The 16,773-nt window shown below is 32.6% G+C and overlaps 1 protein-coding gene across 3 annotated transcripts in view; it reads right to left on the bottom strand.

The window, feature by feature from the left end:
- Positions 1-6,432: 6,432 nt before the first annotated feature.
- Positions 6,433-16,773, bottom strand: part of CHD1 (chromodomain helicase DNA binding protein 1) — a 78,530-nt gene continuing 68,189 nt past the window's right edge. For 2 of the 3 annotated variants that reach the window (XM_055086698.1, XM_024129700.3), the window contains 4 exons: positions 11,983-12,079; positions 10,967-11,018; positions 10,006-10,216; positions 6,434-8,464 (listed from right to left, as the gene is read on the bottom strand). In XM_055086698.1, the coding sequence (XP_054942673.1) occupies positions 8,119-8,464; positions 10,006-10,216; positions 10,967-11,018; positions 11,983-12,079 (706 nt within the window). In that variant the 3' untranslated portion in view covers positions 6,434-8,118. Of the gene's footprint in view, positions 8,465-10,005; positions 10,217-10,966; positions 11,019-11,982; positions 12,080-16,773 lie in introns of all 3 variants that reach the window. The other variant, XM_028493101.2, reaches the window with a different exon arrangement.

Here is a 16,773-nt window from a genome sequence, read left to right on the forward strand (position 1 = left end):
ACATATGCAGAAAACAACTTGTAAAGGAATGTTCAAAGAAGTTTTATTCATATTAGCTAAACACTAGAAACCCATTTGTGAGGTGAGCAGTATATCCATACAATGGAATTTTACAAAGCCATAAAAAGGAACGAACCACGGATATATGCAACAACATGAACTAATCTCAAAAACACTATGTGGAGCAAAAGACAAAGTGCATACACTGTATGACTTTTATTAATTTACGTACTAAACTTGTTAGACAAATCTAATATGTAGTATTTTAAAGCAGACCAGTAAGTAGCTTCCTGGGCTACCGTTTAAGTATGGAGATTGACTGGAAAGGGGCAATGAAAACTTTTGGAGTGACGAAAATATTCTATGTCATGAGTATGTTATATATTTCTCAAACCTCACCGAACTGTACACTTACAGAGCATGCAACTTATTGTATGTATATTACACCCCAGTAAAGTTGACTCAAAAAAACTCTCATTTGAGAGTTTCTCTTCTCAGGATGTAAATAGCTGCAAGAGAACATTCCTCCTGTCCTAACAAGAAAAAAGATGGTTCATCTAAAAAAAAAAAAATCATAAGAGTTTTTCTTGAACCCATTAGACAGCAGAGGTCACCAGGCAACCAAGTGAGCCAAATTATAAAGAATGACAAGACTCTCCAAGAGGAGCTAATATACATTAACTGTATATTATATTTGACATATTATGACAGGAAGAGAGAGTTTATAAAGCAGGTAAGAATAAATCAGTTCAGTTTGAATGAATTCTTAAAGACTGTATGTGGGCTACTGCTGTGGTTTGCAAAATGCAGCAAAAACACAGGGATGCTGCAGGAAATTTTAAATTTTCAAGGGAAACACAGTGACAAATATCTATTGGCCCAAAACAACATTACCAGCTTGAGATGGTTCAGTTTCATCATTACATCCCATTACATTGCAAAGCTGCTTTTTGATGGTTTCTTTGATAAACAAGTACTGGGAGAAAATCAGTATGAAACAGGTGATAAGGGTGGCTGTCTCCAATCAGATTCCATGATCTGAGAAGTTGTACAACAGGTGCACATATCCCATGAAAAAGTACTTAAGGTTATTTTAAGAATAAAAAACAAATATTTTTCTTTTAGTACTCCAAAAACTAAGATTAGAAGGGAACTTCCTTAACATGACAAAGGTCATATACAAAAAACCTATGGCTCATACCATACTCAGTGGTGAAAGACTGAATTCTTACCTTTTCCAACCCAGATGGGAATAATGTAAAGATGCCCATTTTTACCAACATTCTACTAGAGGTCATTGAAAGGACATTAAAGAAAGAAGAAAAGGCATCAAGATTGTGAAGATGCAATTTTTTTCTTTTCACAGAAGATGTGTTTATCTACGTAGAAAATCTCAAAGAATCTGGAATTAGAACTAATTAGTGAGTACAGCAAGGTCACAAAATAAAGGTCAAATCCAAAAAACAATGAACACTTAAAAATTGAAATTAAAAAAACATAATAGTAGAAAAATATGAACTACTAAGGGGTAAATTTAACAATATATGTGTAAGATTTGTACTGAAAAACCACAGCACCTGATGAAATTAAAGACCTAACAACAGACATATATACTGGGTTCATAAGTCAGAAGTCTCAATATTGTTAAATTGTCAATATTCTCCAAATTGATTATAGATTTAATATAATCTCAATAAAGATCCCAGCAGGTTTTTTGGTAGAAATTGAGAAGTTAATCCTAAAATGTATGTGAAAAAGCAAAGGAATTTAGAATGCCAAAACAATTTTGAAAAAGAACAAAATTTAGAATTCATACCACTTGATTTCATGATTTACTATAAAGTACAGTAATCAAGATAGTGTGGTGTTAGCATAAGGGCAGAAATATAAATAGGCCAGAATAGCGAGCCCAGAAACAGACCCACACGTATATGGACAACTGATTTTCAACAAGGTGAAATAAAAATTCAGTGGACGAGGACAGTCTTTTCAATAAGTGGTGCTGGAAAAATGGGATATACATATTCCAAAAACAGAATACGAAAAACCCACCCCCACATGCAGTTTTGATCCATATCTCATACTACATACAAAAATCAACTTGAAATGAATTGTAGACTTAAAAGCAGTTCCTAAAAGTAAAATCCTTCTAGAAGAAATCACAGGAGAAAAAATCTTTGTGACCTCACGTTAGGCAAAGATTTCTACACACAAAGAATGAATTGTAAGAGAAAAAAATAGATAAACTGGACTTTATCAAAATTTTTTAAATTCTGCATTTCAAAAGAGACTGTTAAGAAAATGAAAACACAAGCCATAGAGTAGGAGAAAATCTTTGCAGCTTATCTGATAGATGACTTGTATCAACAATTCTGTTTTATAAAGTTGGAAAAAATGTGAACAGATACTTTACCAAAGAGATAAGGATGGCAAATAAATACACTAAAAGATGTTATCACTAGTCACTAGGGAAACGCAAATTAAGTTACCACTGCACACTTATCAGAATGGCTAAAATGCTAAATGCTCACGAGTAGAGAGTAATAAGAACTCTCATCTATATCTGGTGGGAACATAAAATGGTACATCCACTTTGGAAAATGGTTTGGCAGTTTTTTATAAAGTAAAACATATGATTTACCATACCACCCAGCAATCCCACTCCAAGGTATTTACCAAAGAAAAATGAGAATATGTCTATCCAGAGACCCTTACATGAAATGTTTATACCATCTTTATTCATAACCCAAAGACTGGAAACCCAGTTGGTGAATGGTTAGAAACAAACTGTAGTACATCCAATACGAGAAATGCTACTCAGTAATAAAAAGGAGGGGATTTTTCTATTTCACTTGAAAAATATTGCAAATGCAACCTATTTCTCTTGCATTATAGTGTCTTTACAAGTTGTGTTCTTTACTTGTGAGTAGGAAAAGATAGTGGCATGCCATCTAAAAACATATTTCCTCTCAAAAGATAGACAAAATGTTTTATATTTTCCTACTACATACCACATCTCTGAATATCTTTTCACAAAGTATCATTCAATTTCTTAAGTAGCCATAAATAACAGAAACCAATTTTTCATTTGTATGTAAGCACATGCATATTATTTATAACAGTGGAATTAACCTCTATTATTCAAGTACTTGGGCCCTTCTCTGCCAATTTTAATTTATGGAAATGACAGTTGTTTCTCTATTTCTCAAGTGTCTCAAGTGATTTATTAGTCACGTTTAAAAACTGGAAGATAGTAAACAGACTCTAGTAATAGAGATGCTGATAAGGCATACAAAAGTTTCCAATAATACTAACAGATCACATAACAATGACAAGAAAGAAAAGTTTGGTAATGCTAGCCATTTATGGAACACAGCATTTCTGGGAGACATCAAAATAATGAAAAAAACAGATATGTGAGGCACTGTTTTAGGTGCTGGGGATACAGCAATGAACAAAATAAAGGCCCTGCCCTACTGGAACTACATTCTAGTGAAGAGACAATGACAATTGAAAATAATAATAAAGTCAAGTAATGGTTACGCGTTAGAAGAGAAAGCAAGATAAGGAATGTAAAAATAAGGGCAGGGTACTAATTTGGAGACCTGAGATGACATTTGAGCTGAGACCTGAATTAGGTGAGGGAACAAGATTTCTGCAAATCAGGGATAAAAATATTCTTAATAGAGGAAACAACAATCCAAAGACCCAAGAGTATTCTCGGGTGTATTCTAAAAACAATGAAAGTAACATGAGTGAGGCAAAACAAACAGAAATAGCTAGGGGGAAAGTGTCATAGATTAGAGAGCTGTGAATGCTGAGTCCATTCATCAAAAATTATGGAACATTTGGAAGTTGGTTTTTTTTGTTTTTTTTTTAAAGTGTCAGTGATGGAGAAGAGTTGAATCAAATTTTATTATTTTAAAATTAGGTATCTATTAGATATCTAAGTGGAGATGACTTCATGGGGAGTGGTTGAAGCTGAAGATACTCAGCACAGAAATGGAAGGAGAAGGAAAAACAGTAAAGCTGTTGAGACAGAGAAAAGAAATTCAGAAGTCGTATGCTAGCAATACCATAGGAATTCCAAAAAGTAAAAAGAACTGGGCAAGAGGCAAGACGTGAGCAAATAAATAATAAAACCACACCTAGACTTAGCACAGTGAAACTGCACAACACCAGAGACAAAGCAAAGGTTTTAAAAGTAAAAAGAGAATAAAGCAATAAGTGCCAATTCAATAGCTCATTATACAGATTGGAAACCTAATGGCAGCCTACAATAATGAAATTAAAATGCAACCCACATTTCTGCATATGAAGTATGTATGTTATCAATACAATCGATTATTCTTAGCTCATTTAATAGAATCATTATAAGCTAGGGAGCTTCTTGAAACTGTTTATACCTCTTCAATTTAATATTTAGATCAAAACTCAAATGTAGAATAGAATTTGGAATTAAATTAAGCATCTCCTTCATTTGGGAGTTTGAACTACCAATCCCATTTCAAATAAAGGTTGGGTTTTTTTTTGTTTTTTTTTTTTTAACTTGAGGACAAGACAAGATGGCTAATGGCCTTTTACAATAGAAAATCTGGCACATGAAGCCTCACTGGATAACTTGTATAGATACTTGAAAAAAAATCTGAAAAGTAATTTTTAAATTCTACTTTACCAAGTAATCTCATCTTTCATTATTTAACATAGGTACTATTTCCTAAATCTAGGTCTTTCTTTATAAAGAATCCAAAGGTTTTCTGTAATAAAATCTACCTATTAGGTAGGTGCTAAAAAAAAAAAAAACAGAATTAGCGTAAAGCATTTTGCAAAATCACTCACTATCAATATATAGTCATTTCCAGGAGAAAATGTAATTTCAATTGAATTATTTTCTTTTAAATGTCTAAAGTAAATGTCTTAAGAATTTAACACGTTAAAAAAATTTAACACAGAAGTTTTGACAGTCTCAATATTTTTGTTGTTGTACTATTGCCTAGTTGCTTCCTTTTAAACATGTTCCATCAATCTTGCATAAAGTGCTGCAATAATATGTAATAGGTTTTGTTTGTATTTTTGAATTGAGTCTTGAATGTAAATAATCTGATAGAGGTATCTATGTTAATATGCTTGAATGTATCAATTCAGAAACATTAAAAAAATTTTTTTTGCATTATTTGCTAAGTAATGAACTACTCAAAATTTTAACAGTTAAGCCACATTAAGCAGTTTACATTTAACTTTCAGATGAAGGTGGGAAAGTCTAGGAAAAAAAATCCTATGTTTAATGTTTAGTTGCTTTTTCAAATCCCCCCACCTTAAAAACCCTCATAAAGTTATTTATAGTCCAATGATCATTTTCTAGTCAGAAACAGTAATGTGGTGGAAAGACAGAATTATGCCATTTACCCTTTGTGCATACTCTTGATAAATTTCAAGGAAATGAAATCTGTGTAAACCAGCCTATAATCTACACAACTTTCATTACTTAACCTCAAAAACAGATCACAAAAGGGGAATTACATATGTAATCTATGTTTTATGCAACTTTAAGGTTCTAATTTTATTAAGCCCACTCACTGTGAAGTTAATGAATCATTCACCCTCATTTTCCACAGCTTTCCAGTCTGAAAATTATCTTCTAACATACCCTAAGCAAAGAATATTTTCTTTATACGCAAACAGGCCATTGCTTTTAGTAAGAATCATTTATTGTATATTATTAAGGTGGAGGGTTAATTGGTACAGTACTATGCATAATCTCTCATTCTCAAAAAATTAAACACAAATGGATAAAAATGGCAGATCAGAATGAGCATGTAAAAAGACAAAAATTAAGCATATTTTATAGAGAATTTTTCCTGTTATATCTATGTACTAATGTTCTTCTCCATGTGTCTTAAAAAATTTATGGCTTGTTCCTTTTCTACGTAATTGCTGATTCTTAAAAATAATGAACATATTTTCCATCGATTAATAAATGTTACATAGTTTTATATTTTTCATTCAACTCAGCTATTAGTTGACTGAAATATTCAACTAAACGTAGCATTATTAAGAAAGTTAGAGCCCATTCCATTGTCTCAAAAATGTAATACTGTTTTATGAAATTTCCACAATAGGATATAATGCAAATGTCCCAGCTACAAAGTGATGAATTAAAAATGCCAACCCTGATCTGTTTGCTATGTTAATATTATGATTTTATTAAGCATTATAATTTTTTATTAATGCTATCTTGTAGAATAATCATTTATACTAATAGTGGAAAAAAGTGAAAGAGCTTAAAAAATGTGTACCAGCACTAAACTGTTTTATTAGTTTTATATTTAATTATAATCAGATGTTTAAAAATTTGAGTTATTCCTCTTGTTACCTGACATACCAGGAAAAGACATTCAGGGTATAACTGGGTCGGGGGTGGGTTGGGGGATAAAGAAGCTCTGTTTTGTACACGTAGTGTAAATTTTAGACCTAACTGGATAAAAGGAAAATATTAAAAAATATATGGATAAATTTCTGTACATCACTCCCACAGCTAATCAAGATACATTTAAGAATATTATAGGAATATATCAATATACTTATATTTGTCAAAGTTAAGGTTCAAATTTGTTACATCACAGCACACATCCAAGAATGTATGCCACATGATTAAAAAATTCCCACTGAATATAAAATAAAAAAATCTGTAAATAAATATAAGGCATTCTAAAATAATATCTGCAGAAAATCAAGAGTCCAACAGAGATTTCTATGATCTAAATTTTACTTCATAGATTCATATATTCTTCAAAATAGATTTAATTGTAGTGCTACACATTAACAATATTCAATTGCTTATCAAAATATCCTTTTCTAGAAGCTAAATGTTACTACTTAAAAAAAAAGTTAAGTGCTTGAGGGAATAAGAATGCAGCAGAAAATTACAGGAGCCCACATATCCTTTTTCTTAAATTTAATTTGTCATATATAAGGTTTTTATATACAATCAGTGTGCATTGTAACAGTTTTTATTAAAAGTCAATCAAGTTTATCTAAAATGTTACCTGGCTGCATAGCACATTTGACATTATTGCCCACATGAAAAGGAAAACAAATGGATTTACAATAACTTTTGGCCATTTGGATTCTGAAAGTGTTCATACACCTACCCTTTTAAACCAAATGCATCTGAAAAAAATGTTTCCAGAGCATGCAGTTTAGATTTTACATTATCATCTCACCATTTTGTTACACAATATTGACTAAAAAAGGGAAAGGAAAGAAATAACATGTATCTAATAAAATAGTCAATATAAAAAGGACTAATGGAATTAAGTGGCCCCTTTCCCCATTTTTTTACATTCTAAACAATGATTCCATCAAGACAAATCATTAAAAAGTATTATTACACTGATATATATATTTTTAAATGATAAGAAGGCCTGAGTTGGTAGGGAAAGGAACAGTCAAAAAAAGCCTGAGAAGGGGAAGGAAGTAAGGAAAGCTCATTTAATCCATTTACAGTAATTTACAGCCATTGTTTGTGTGTGTAAAAAGGCATAATAATAGATCACAAACAGGAAATTCCTGGCTATTTTACAGATATAAGTACAGAATTTAAATATTCAAGCTTGTGATGAAAAGCGGCAAGGTGGTCGCAGTGTACATGTAAACAAGTAGCTTTGGAAAGTGAATAAAGTCCTTGAGTGTGTTTTCTTTATTAAGAAAAGAACTCTCTTTCATTCCTTCCTGAAACATGATCACAGGTCAGAGTAAAGTTCATATACAAACATAATTTAAATGGATGTCAGTCTAAAACCACTGACTTAAAAACAGTTTTATCCAGCCTATATGGAAGGGCAGTGTTGAGGTCCCTGTAATAGTAAACATTTTCCATTTCTTTAAAAAAGAAAAGAAAAAGTACTACAATATTTGTAGTACAGTGCAGCATAATCCTTAAATATAAAAATATTTTCTCTTCTGTTGGGATAATAGACCTTGCATCCTGGAAAGAAGTAACAATACTGCTACTGATAGAAGATCTGTTTATATCTTTCAAGTCATGTAAGGCAATTACTGTGTTGGTTTATGATATATGGCTAAAAGAAAAGTCCAGAAAGACACTATCAGTTTTTGTTATGTTTTCCGACTACTCCAGGTATGCTCAGGTGTACTTCTGTGTTCAACTGAGTGTTCAAATGGAGATCTGGAGCCATAAGGAGACCTCTGATCTAGTGGTGATCTAGAGCCACTACTGGAAGCTCTATGGTCCAATTGCCAATCTGAGTGATACCTATAATCCCTGGAAGATTTATGGTGTGTATATTCAGAACTTGACCGATGGTCTGAATGCAACCGATGATCTGAATGAGAACGATGATCAGAATGAGTTCTGTCTTTTAAACTTCCTTCCAAATTTGACCTGTGGTCTCTACTCCTGTGATCATCCAGTTTTCTGTGTTTCTCTCTATCACTATAGTATCTAACAAAAGAGAAATTAGGAATTTTAGTTAAATTAATAATGCTAATTAAATGTTTCCAAATAAAATCTTATTAAAAATAAAACAAAATTACTTTAAAGCATACTTTTAATTGTATACAAATTCAATGTTTAATCACAAAACTTTATAAGCGAGCTTAAAAATCACTGGAAATATCTCTGCATGCCTTTGGAAAAACTATTCCATTCATTAAACTAAAGTGAAACCATACAAAGCACTTCCGGTAGCATCTAATTTCTCATGCTCATTTTAGATTGGTTGCTACTTTTTATTCTATGCATCATTTGTCTTAATACATCTTAACTATCTGAAAGTTGGAATTAAGATAACTACATGAATCTAAAATACCCCTGAAATCAGAGCCTTTTATGACCCTGTAAGCAGGCAAAAAATTAAAAACCTCTAAAACAGTCTATGAAATAAATTTGTAAAAGAGAATTTCTATTGGTTGGTGATGCCTATTAAAAGCTTCCTTAATTGGATTACTTATACAGTAAGACTTGATATATAAGTCATTGTGAAATTTACTCCATACATAAATGCAGCAGTTGGCTAAAAAAAATTATGGCAGTTTAATGAAAAGTAATCTCTAAAACGTTTGCCTTTTCAAATAAAATACACCAAACATAATTTAATGGTTTTTGGTTCACAAAAGGTCCTTATTATAAACAATATAAATTGTTATGTAAATCTGTGAAATTATAAACATTTACCACTACAAATATGGCTTTTCCTTTTCATTGTGTGCCTTTTTCCAATTTTAAGAGCCATTATACAACTGACATGTTTATAATGTGGCTGTATTTCTCAGAAGAAATTAATGCAGTGAGCACAACTAAAATACAAAAAAACCTACTAATTTCCTTATTTCTCATCTTTACTTTTACTCTTCTCAGTATTTTTGTTTGGCTTACAGTAATGATCACTATAGTGAAAATATTCCCTTATCAACAAAGGAGTAAAATATATTGTTATTATATTCCAGTTGTTTACTACTTAAAGGCTTCAAAAAAATAATAATATATGGAGAAAACTTCCTGATTTCAGGACTATCTCAGATTGCTTTAAGTTTAGCCTCAATGAATTGTTTTCACATAAATTAATTATTCACAGTTTTTTTTTAATGGAATAGAATGTAGAATTCACCACCACCTCACTTCAGCCACAATCCATCAATCTTTTATTTTACCTTACTTACTATATTTTGAAGAGTATTTGAGCCAATATTCTCCAAAACCAGCAATAATAAATCCCATGACTTACAGAACTCCCTACACTAAACTTTTTCTCTTACTGTATACTTTGATCTTAAATTTATAATTAAAAATCCATTTTTATAGAGAAATTCAGCTCTTAATATTAACCAAAAGAACTATATTTCAGTTTTATTTACAAACAAAACCTTTACCTTACATAAGACTTATTTTGATTACCTGAAGACTGAATTGGCCGATAAAGTCAAATACAGCAAATAAAATAAAGAAGACATCAATAAGCAAAATTTTAAAACTGTCAAGTTTACCTGCTGTCTTGCTTGTAGTGATCCCAATCACGATGATCTTTACCATTACTAAAAGAAGAGTAGGGTCTTTTCCTAGAGTCACTCTTTTTATAAGAATCTCCCTGATGTCGGTCTTTATGATGATCATGGTATTGAGATAAGTGCCTATCAGATGAATAACTGTCCCTGCTGCTATCATCATGATTTGTATTCTCTTTTAATCTTTCCACATCTGTTAGATAGAAGTGTCCAACTTTTGTTAATGACTTAAAAAAAATACATGGTACATGGTAAACAAAAGTAACTTCACTGCTAGATTATAAGAACTCCCGTTTCAACTCCAACTAACAAAACCGGTTCTGAAATATAGGCAGTTAAAGCATTTATTTATTTATTTATTTTTCGGTACGCGGGCCTCTCACTGCCGTGGCCTCTCCCGTTAAGGAGCACAGGCTCCGGACGCGCAGGCTCAGCGGCCATGGCTCACGGGCCCAGCCGCTCCGCGGCACGCGGGATCCTCCCGGACCGGGGCACGAACTCGCGTGCCCCGCATCGGCAGGCGGACTCTCAACCACTGCGCCACCAGGGAAGCCCCTAAAGCATTTAGAAATGGCTTTATAAAAGCCATACTAAGGCTTACAAATAGGTTACTTTAATCTGAAATGTGAAAAATCACAACCGAAAAGTATAAGGCCCTTTTCCTTCTCAGACTATACTTTTGTGACTCTTACACAGAAAGAATACATTATTATTCCAAATAATGTTTTTTTAAAAATATGTTCATTTCAACAATTATTCTATAATTTCTAGAAACTGGTAATAGATTGATTTATGGGAAAGTTAATAATAAGCTAAAAAGGATTATTAAGATACTAGATTCGATATAATAACATGGGTATATATCATCTAAAACACCCCCCACCAAAATCCCCCCCCCAATTTTAAAATTTACTTTCCAAAACAATTAGCAAGACTTACTTACCTGGATTTCTAATCACTTGAGTATTCAAGTTGCTGTTCTGGTCATTATTTTGCTAAAATAAATGCACATATGTAAGAATCTTTTAAGTGGCTTCAAACACCCTTATAAAAAACAAAATACAGAAAATCCTTATGCTAAAAGAAGTTCTCACTTAAGATATTAGACTGTATAAATGTAACATTTGCAGATATTTTTTAAAAGCATAAACTACTTGTCCCATGACTTTTTAAAAAGTTTGACTTTGAAATAATTTGACTTACAGAAAAGCTGCAAAAATAGTACTGAGGGTCCCCATATGCTTTTTACCAGCTTCTCCTACTGTTAATATCTTATATAACCATGGTATAATGATCAAAACTAAGTAATTAATACTGGTACAATACTATTAACTGAACTACAGACTTTATTCAGATTTCACATTTTTCCACTGAGATCCTTTTCCTCCAGAATCCAATCTGGTACTCCATTACACTCAGTTTTCATGTCTTCATAGTTTCCTCCAGACTGGGACAGCTCTTTAGGTTTTTCTCGTCTTCCATGACCTTGACACTTTTGAAGAATACTAGACAGCTATTTTATAGATTATTTCTCAATTGGGGTTTATCTGATATGTTCTCATGACTGGATTGAAGTGATGCTTTTTTGCCAGGAATTCCACAGAAGTGGTGTACCTTTTTCAGTACACAGTGCAGGGGGCTCATGATGTCAATATGTCTTATTACTGGTGACATTAACTTTGATTGCTTGTTTAAGGTGGTGTGAGGCAGGTTTCTCCTCTACAGAGCTATTATTTTTCTCTTTGTAATCAATAAACATCTTGGAGGAGATACTTTTAGACTATGCCAATATCTTGTTTTCTTGCCCACTAATTTTAGCTTCCCTTGGAGGATCTTACCTGCAACAATTTTTATTGTGAGATTTTCTATTTCCTTCATTCCTTCTACATTTATTAACTGAATTCTTCTGTAAGGAAAAATGTTTCAATAACATAAAGAAAAAATGATTCATTAATTTACCTGAGATTCCTGCCGTTTTTTAATAGCATGCTTATATAATTTATGTAATTTTCTTGCATCAAACTCAGTAAACTTAGATACAAAAATCCACAGGTTTCTAGAAGAAGAAAAGGCAAGTTAGTTTGGTGGAAAATATTTAGCTTTTTAATGAAATCCCTTCCGTCTACACAGAAATACATCTTAGCCCTCTATGGAACAAGGTCTCAGGAGATTATTTCTACCATTTTTTTTTAAACTTCATATATGGATAAGATTCCAAATAAAACTGGACATTGTTAACTTTTACTTCTCTTTCAAATTCCTTCATTTTACAATCTTTGGATTTGAAAAGTAGTAATCAATCCTAATTTGAAACCAAAGGGAAGTAAACTTACTTACAAATCAGGAAGGGACTCATATTGTGGTTCAGATTAGATACAAAAGGAATAAACTATGTTAATAGTTTGAGTAAAGATACCATCAGATAATATGGATTAAGCCTGTGAACGAAAGGTCCTGAATAATGCATTAAAAAGCAACTGTCATTTTATAATTGTGATGTAATAGTCATGAGAATAACATGATCAGACACTATAAACCAAGGACAGTACTGTATCTTTAGGACTCTCTTCCCATCCCAAGGCTGGGATCAGTAATTGATCATGGTACTCCTTCATGATAAATTCAGATGCAGTCTCTGAATCCTTCTCAACACAGCTTCCTCAGCGTCACTAATAATCAGTGACACTTGAGTTGAAGTCTATCTGCCATCACTTAAAAAGTAACAGCTTCATATATTTACAATTTTTTCTTGAACCACTAGCTTTACAGTAGGTATGTTAAAGATTTTGAATCTTGCTTATATAAACAAAGGAAAGAAATTACTAGTTAGCCAATGATGGAGGTTTAGTGGACTACCCAACATCAACATCTTTGCTGAGTCAAGCAATAGATTTTAAGTGATTTTTAAAAAATAATAAAACTGTGTGTGTGTGAATAATGACTTCCCAAAGAAAGCCATTTCTCAGGATATTAATGGAAGAAAGAAGGCCTAAGGAAGCAAAAATTCTTAGCTAGAAAATAACTATTCTCATTCTTTTTTATGGGAGAAATAAAGTTCTACAGAAGCACTTAATTGGGGGATTTTTTAAAAAGATTTATTTATTTATTTATGGTTGCATCAGGTCTTAGTTGCGGCATGCGGGATCTTTTGTTGTGGCGTGTGGGTTTTCTCTTCTCTAGTTGTGGTGTGCAGGCTCCAGGGTGCACGGGCTCTGTAGTTGTGGTGCGCAGGTTCCAGAGTGCGTGGGCTCTGTAGTTTGCAGCACGCAGGCTGTCTAGTTGAGGTGCGCGAGCTCAGTAGTTGTGGCGCGCGGGCTTAGTTGCCCTGCAGCATATGGGATCTTAGTTCCCTGACCAGGGATTGAACCTGCGTCCCCTGCATTGTAAGGCAGATTTTTTACCACTGGACCACCAGGGAAGTCCCAATTTGGGGATTTCTAAACAGCTGAGACATATTTCTCTCAAATACCAAGCATCAATTGCCTATGACTACAAAACATACATTGTTACAAAGGCTTGAATAACTGTATAAAGTACCTAACCTGTGTCTGGCTAGGTACTTTATACAGTTTTTATATTTTCAAAGCTCTTTTCTATTAATTCCACAAATAACCAGCCTTTACGTAGGCACAGTCAATGTAGCAGACAATTTTTAAAATAAACGAACAAATGGGGTAATGAGGCTAAGTGACTTGCCTAAACTCATATAGCTAGGTAAGGCTAGAAGGCAGGGCTCTGGCTCCTGATTCACTTTCCACTAAGATGAGTAATTCCCAGCCTTTTGATTTTGGACATCGATATGTGTGAAGAGCTGCTCGCTAGTAAACTCCTAAGTGTTAGTAAATTTTGGAAATCAGAAATCTGTGAGTCATACAATAACTGCAAAATTATCCCAGCATATGTGCATACAGAGATGTATATCTGGTGATTTTCTAAAAGAATTCTTACCAGTGTTGTTAAGACAGCTGTAGCTTTCTCAAGTGTTTTCTTTTTTCTTTTTGTTTTATTAATTATAAATTACCATTTATAATTAATTTAGTTTGTGACAGCTCTTTGCTTAACTGTGTATATGATGATACCTATTCCTCATCAATATTTTGATCTATAATTTTACAAAAACTAGCCTATAAACTTGTACTGCAGTTTAAAAAGCAGTCACCCAAACCCTTATATTTAATGTGCATATGTGTATGTAATACTCTCAAAATTTGCTTTCTCTAGTGATACTTCATATAGCCTGTAAAATTAGGCTATTTAAATAAATTATGACATATTAACAGGCATATTAAGTTATAAAAACTAATATTAGCGGGCTATTTTAAACTAATGGGACATTTTCATAATACATATGCATAGACTATTTTGTTTCTTAATTTTCAACATCATGAAAATTTTCATACATCAAAGATAAAAGAACTTTACAATGATCACCCATATACCTAATACCTAGATTCTCTTACTAGCATTTTACTGTGCTTGCTTTATCACGTATGATTCCATATGTCCATCCCTCTGTCCATCCCTCTAGTTTTTGTTTGATACATTTCAAAGAAAAATTATAGGTATATGTCCCCCCTAAATACTTCAGCATGCATATCATTAACTGGAGTCAAAATTATTTAGTTTTTTCTTTTGAAACACTCTTTAGATTATACTACTCTCGGTAAACAATTATCAGTGAAATGAAAGAATGAAGAAATAGCTAATACCGAGTCATGAAAGATAATTCTTTCAACAAATTTGACAAAAGTTTATCAGATAGCAGTTGGGAAAATTAAATCATTCAACAACTTCAATACTAAATATAGTAAAATCTCTGTAATTTACATCTAACTTAATTAGCCAAATCCTATTATTATCCATTGTTTGACATTAAATTAGAACAGCTTATTTAAAAATTGAAGTATCAAAATGCTGATTAAAAATGGGCAGAGGACCTGAGTAGGTATTTTTCTAAAGAAGACATACAGATGGCTGACAGGCACATGAAAAGATGCTCAACATCAGGGAAATGCAAATCAGAACCAAAACAAGATATATCACTTCACACCTGTCAGAATGGCTATCATAAAAAAGGGAAAACAAGTGTTGACCAGGATGTGGAGGACATGGAGCCCTCATGCACTGTTGCTGGAAATGTAAATTGGCGCAGCAACTATGGAAAACAGCATGGAGGTTCCTCAAAAAATTAAAAATAGAGCTACCATATGATCCAGCAATTCCACTCCTCCATACTTTCCTGAAGGAAATAAAAACACTAATTCGGAAAGATATATGCACCCCCATGTTCACTGTAGCATTATTTTTACAATAGCCAAGACATGGAAGCAACCTAAGTGTCCAACCATAGATGAATGGATAAAGAAGTGGAACACTCTCTCCCTCTCTCCCTCTCTCTCTCCCTCCCTCACACACACACACACACACACACACACACACACACACACACAAATATTACACTGCCATAAAAAAGAATAAAATCTTGCCATTTGCAACAATACAGATGGACCCAGAGGGTATTATGCTAAATGAAATACGTCAGACAAAAACAAATACTATATATTTCACTTACACATGGAATCTAAAAAAACAAAACAAATGAACACATAACAAACAGAAACAGACTCACGGATACAAAGAACAAACTAGTGCTTGCCAGAGGAAAGGTGCGTAGGTGCATGGGCAAAATAGGTAAAGGGGATTAAGAGGTACAAACTACCAGTAAGAAAATAAATAAGTCACAGTGATGTAACGTACAGCACAGGGAATATAGTCAATAAATATAACAACTCTGTATATTTACAAATCACTATGTTATATACCTGAAATTAATGGTGTTTAAGTCAACTATATTTTAATAACAATAAAGTAAAATGCAAATTTGGTCCTGTTTAAAAATAAATGAAATTAAAATTATGACTAATGTTCATGGGGTTCTATTAATTTATAAAATACTTGAGTTATTTATTAAAGATAAATGAGTGTAATCTGGTTTTCATTTTGTTACTACAACAAAAGGCTAAAAAGAATCAGTATGTCTTTAAATTGTTAAGAATTACTGTGTTAGGGCAGTGGTCACCAGAAGATATTAAAACTTTCACTATAGGTATGACATTAACCTTGAAATAAAATTTATAAGCAAACTTAGAGAAAATTAATTAAATGATACCTGAGTGAAGTGAAATCCACAGCAGTTGAGAAAATTCATCACCTTTAAATGAATTTATAGACTATCTCTAGACTATCTATATTCTACAGTTAACTCAAGAGTAAAGAGGTAGGAATTAATAAACTGTGTTTTTGTTAGTAATTAAATTTCTTAAGAATACTTTATCCCTAGAAAAAATCTAGTTGAAATTAGATTCTGGTCCTAATTATATCACCTGCTGAATTGTGTGATCTTGGGCAAAACTCCAGACCTGGAACTAGCGTTAAGAGTGAGTGCCTTTTTAAAGTTCATGCCCTATGCGCCTCCTTGGCCATACCCAAGTCCCAACCCTGCAAAGCTGTTCACCTGAGTCCATTTTTTTCTTCTGTAAAAATGGAAGTATTAACTATTAAGATTTCCTAAATAACAGCATTTTAAAAAGGATCAATTAGAACGAAGCATATGAAAGTACTCTGATATACAAAAGAAACACAAATACACATTATTATGGTTATCACTTGATTGTGATTTTTAACTAAAAACTAGTGTTGCATTTCCTCACCAACTATTAGGCCAAAATATTTATATATAAACATGTAAAA

Source organism: Physeter macrocephalus, chromosome 8 (genome assembly GCF_002837175.3).
Source record: "Physeter macrocephalus isolate SW-GA chromosome 8, ASM283717v5, whole genome shotgun sequence".
In the NCBI taxonomy this organism is placed as follows: Eukaryota; Metazoa; Chordata; class Mammalia; order Artiodactyla; family Physeteridae; genus Physeter; species Physeter macrocephalus.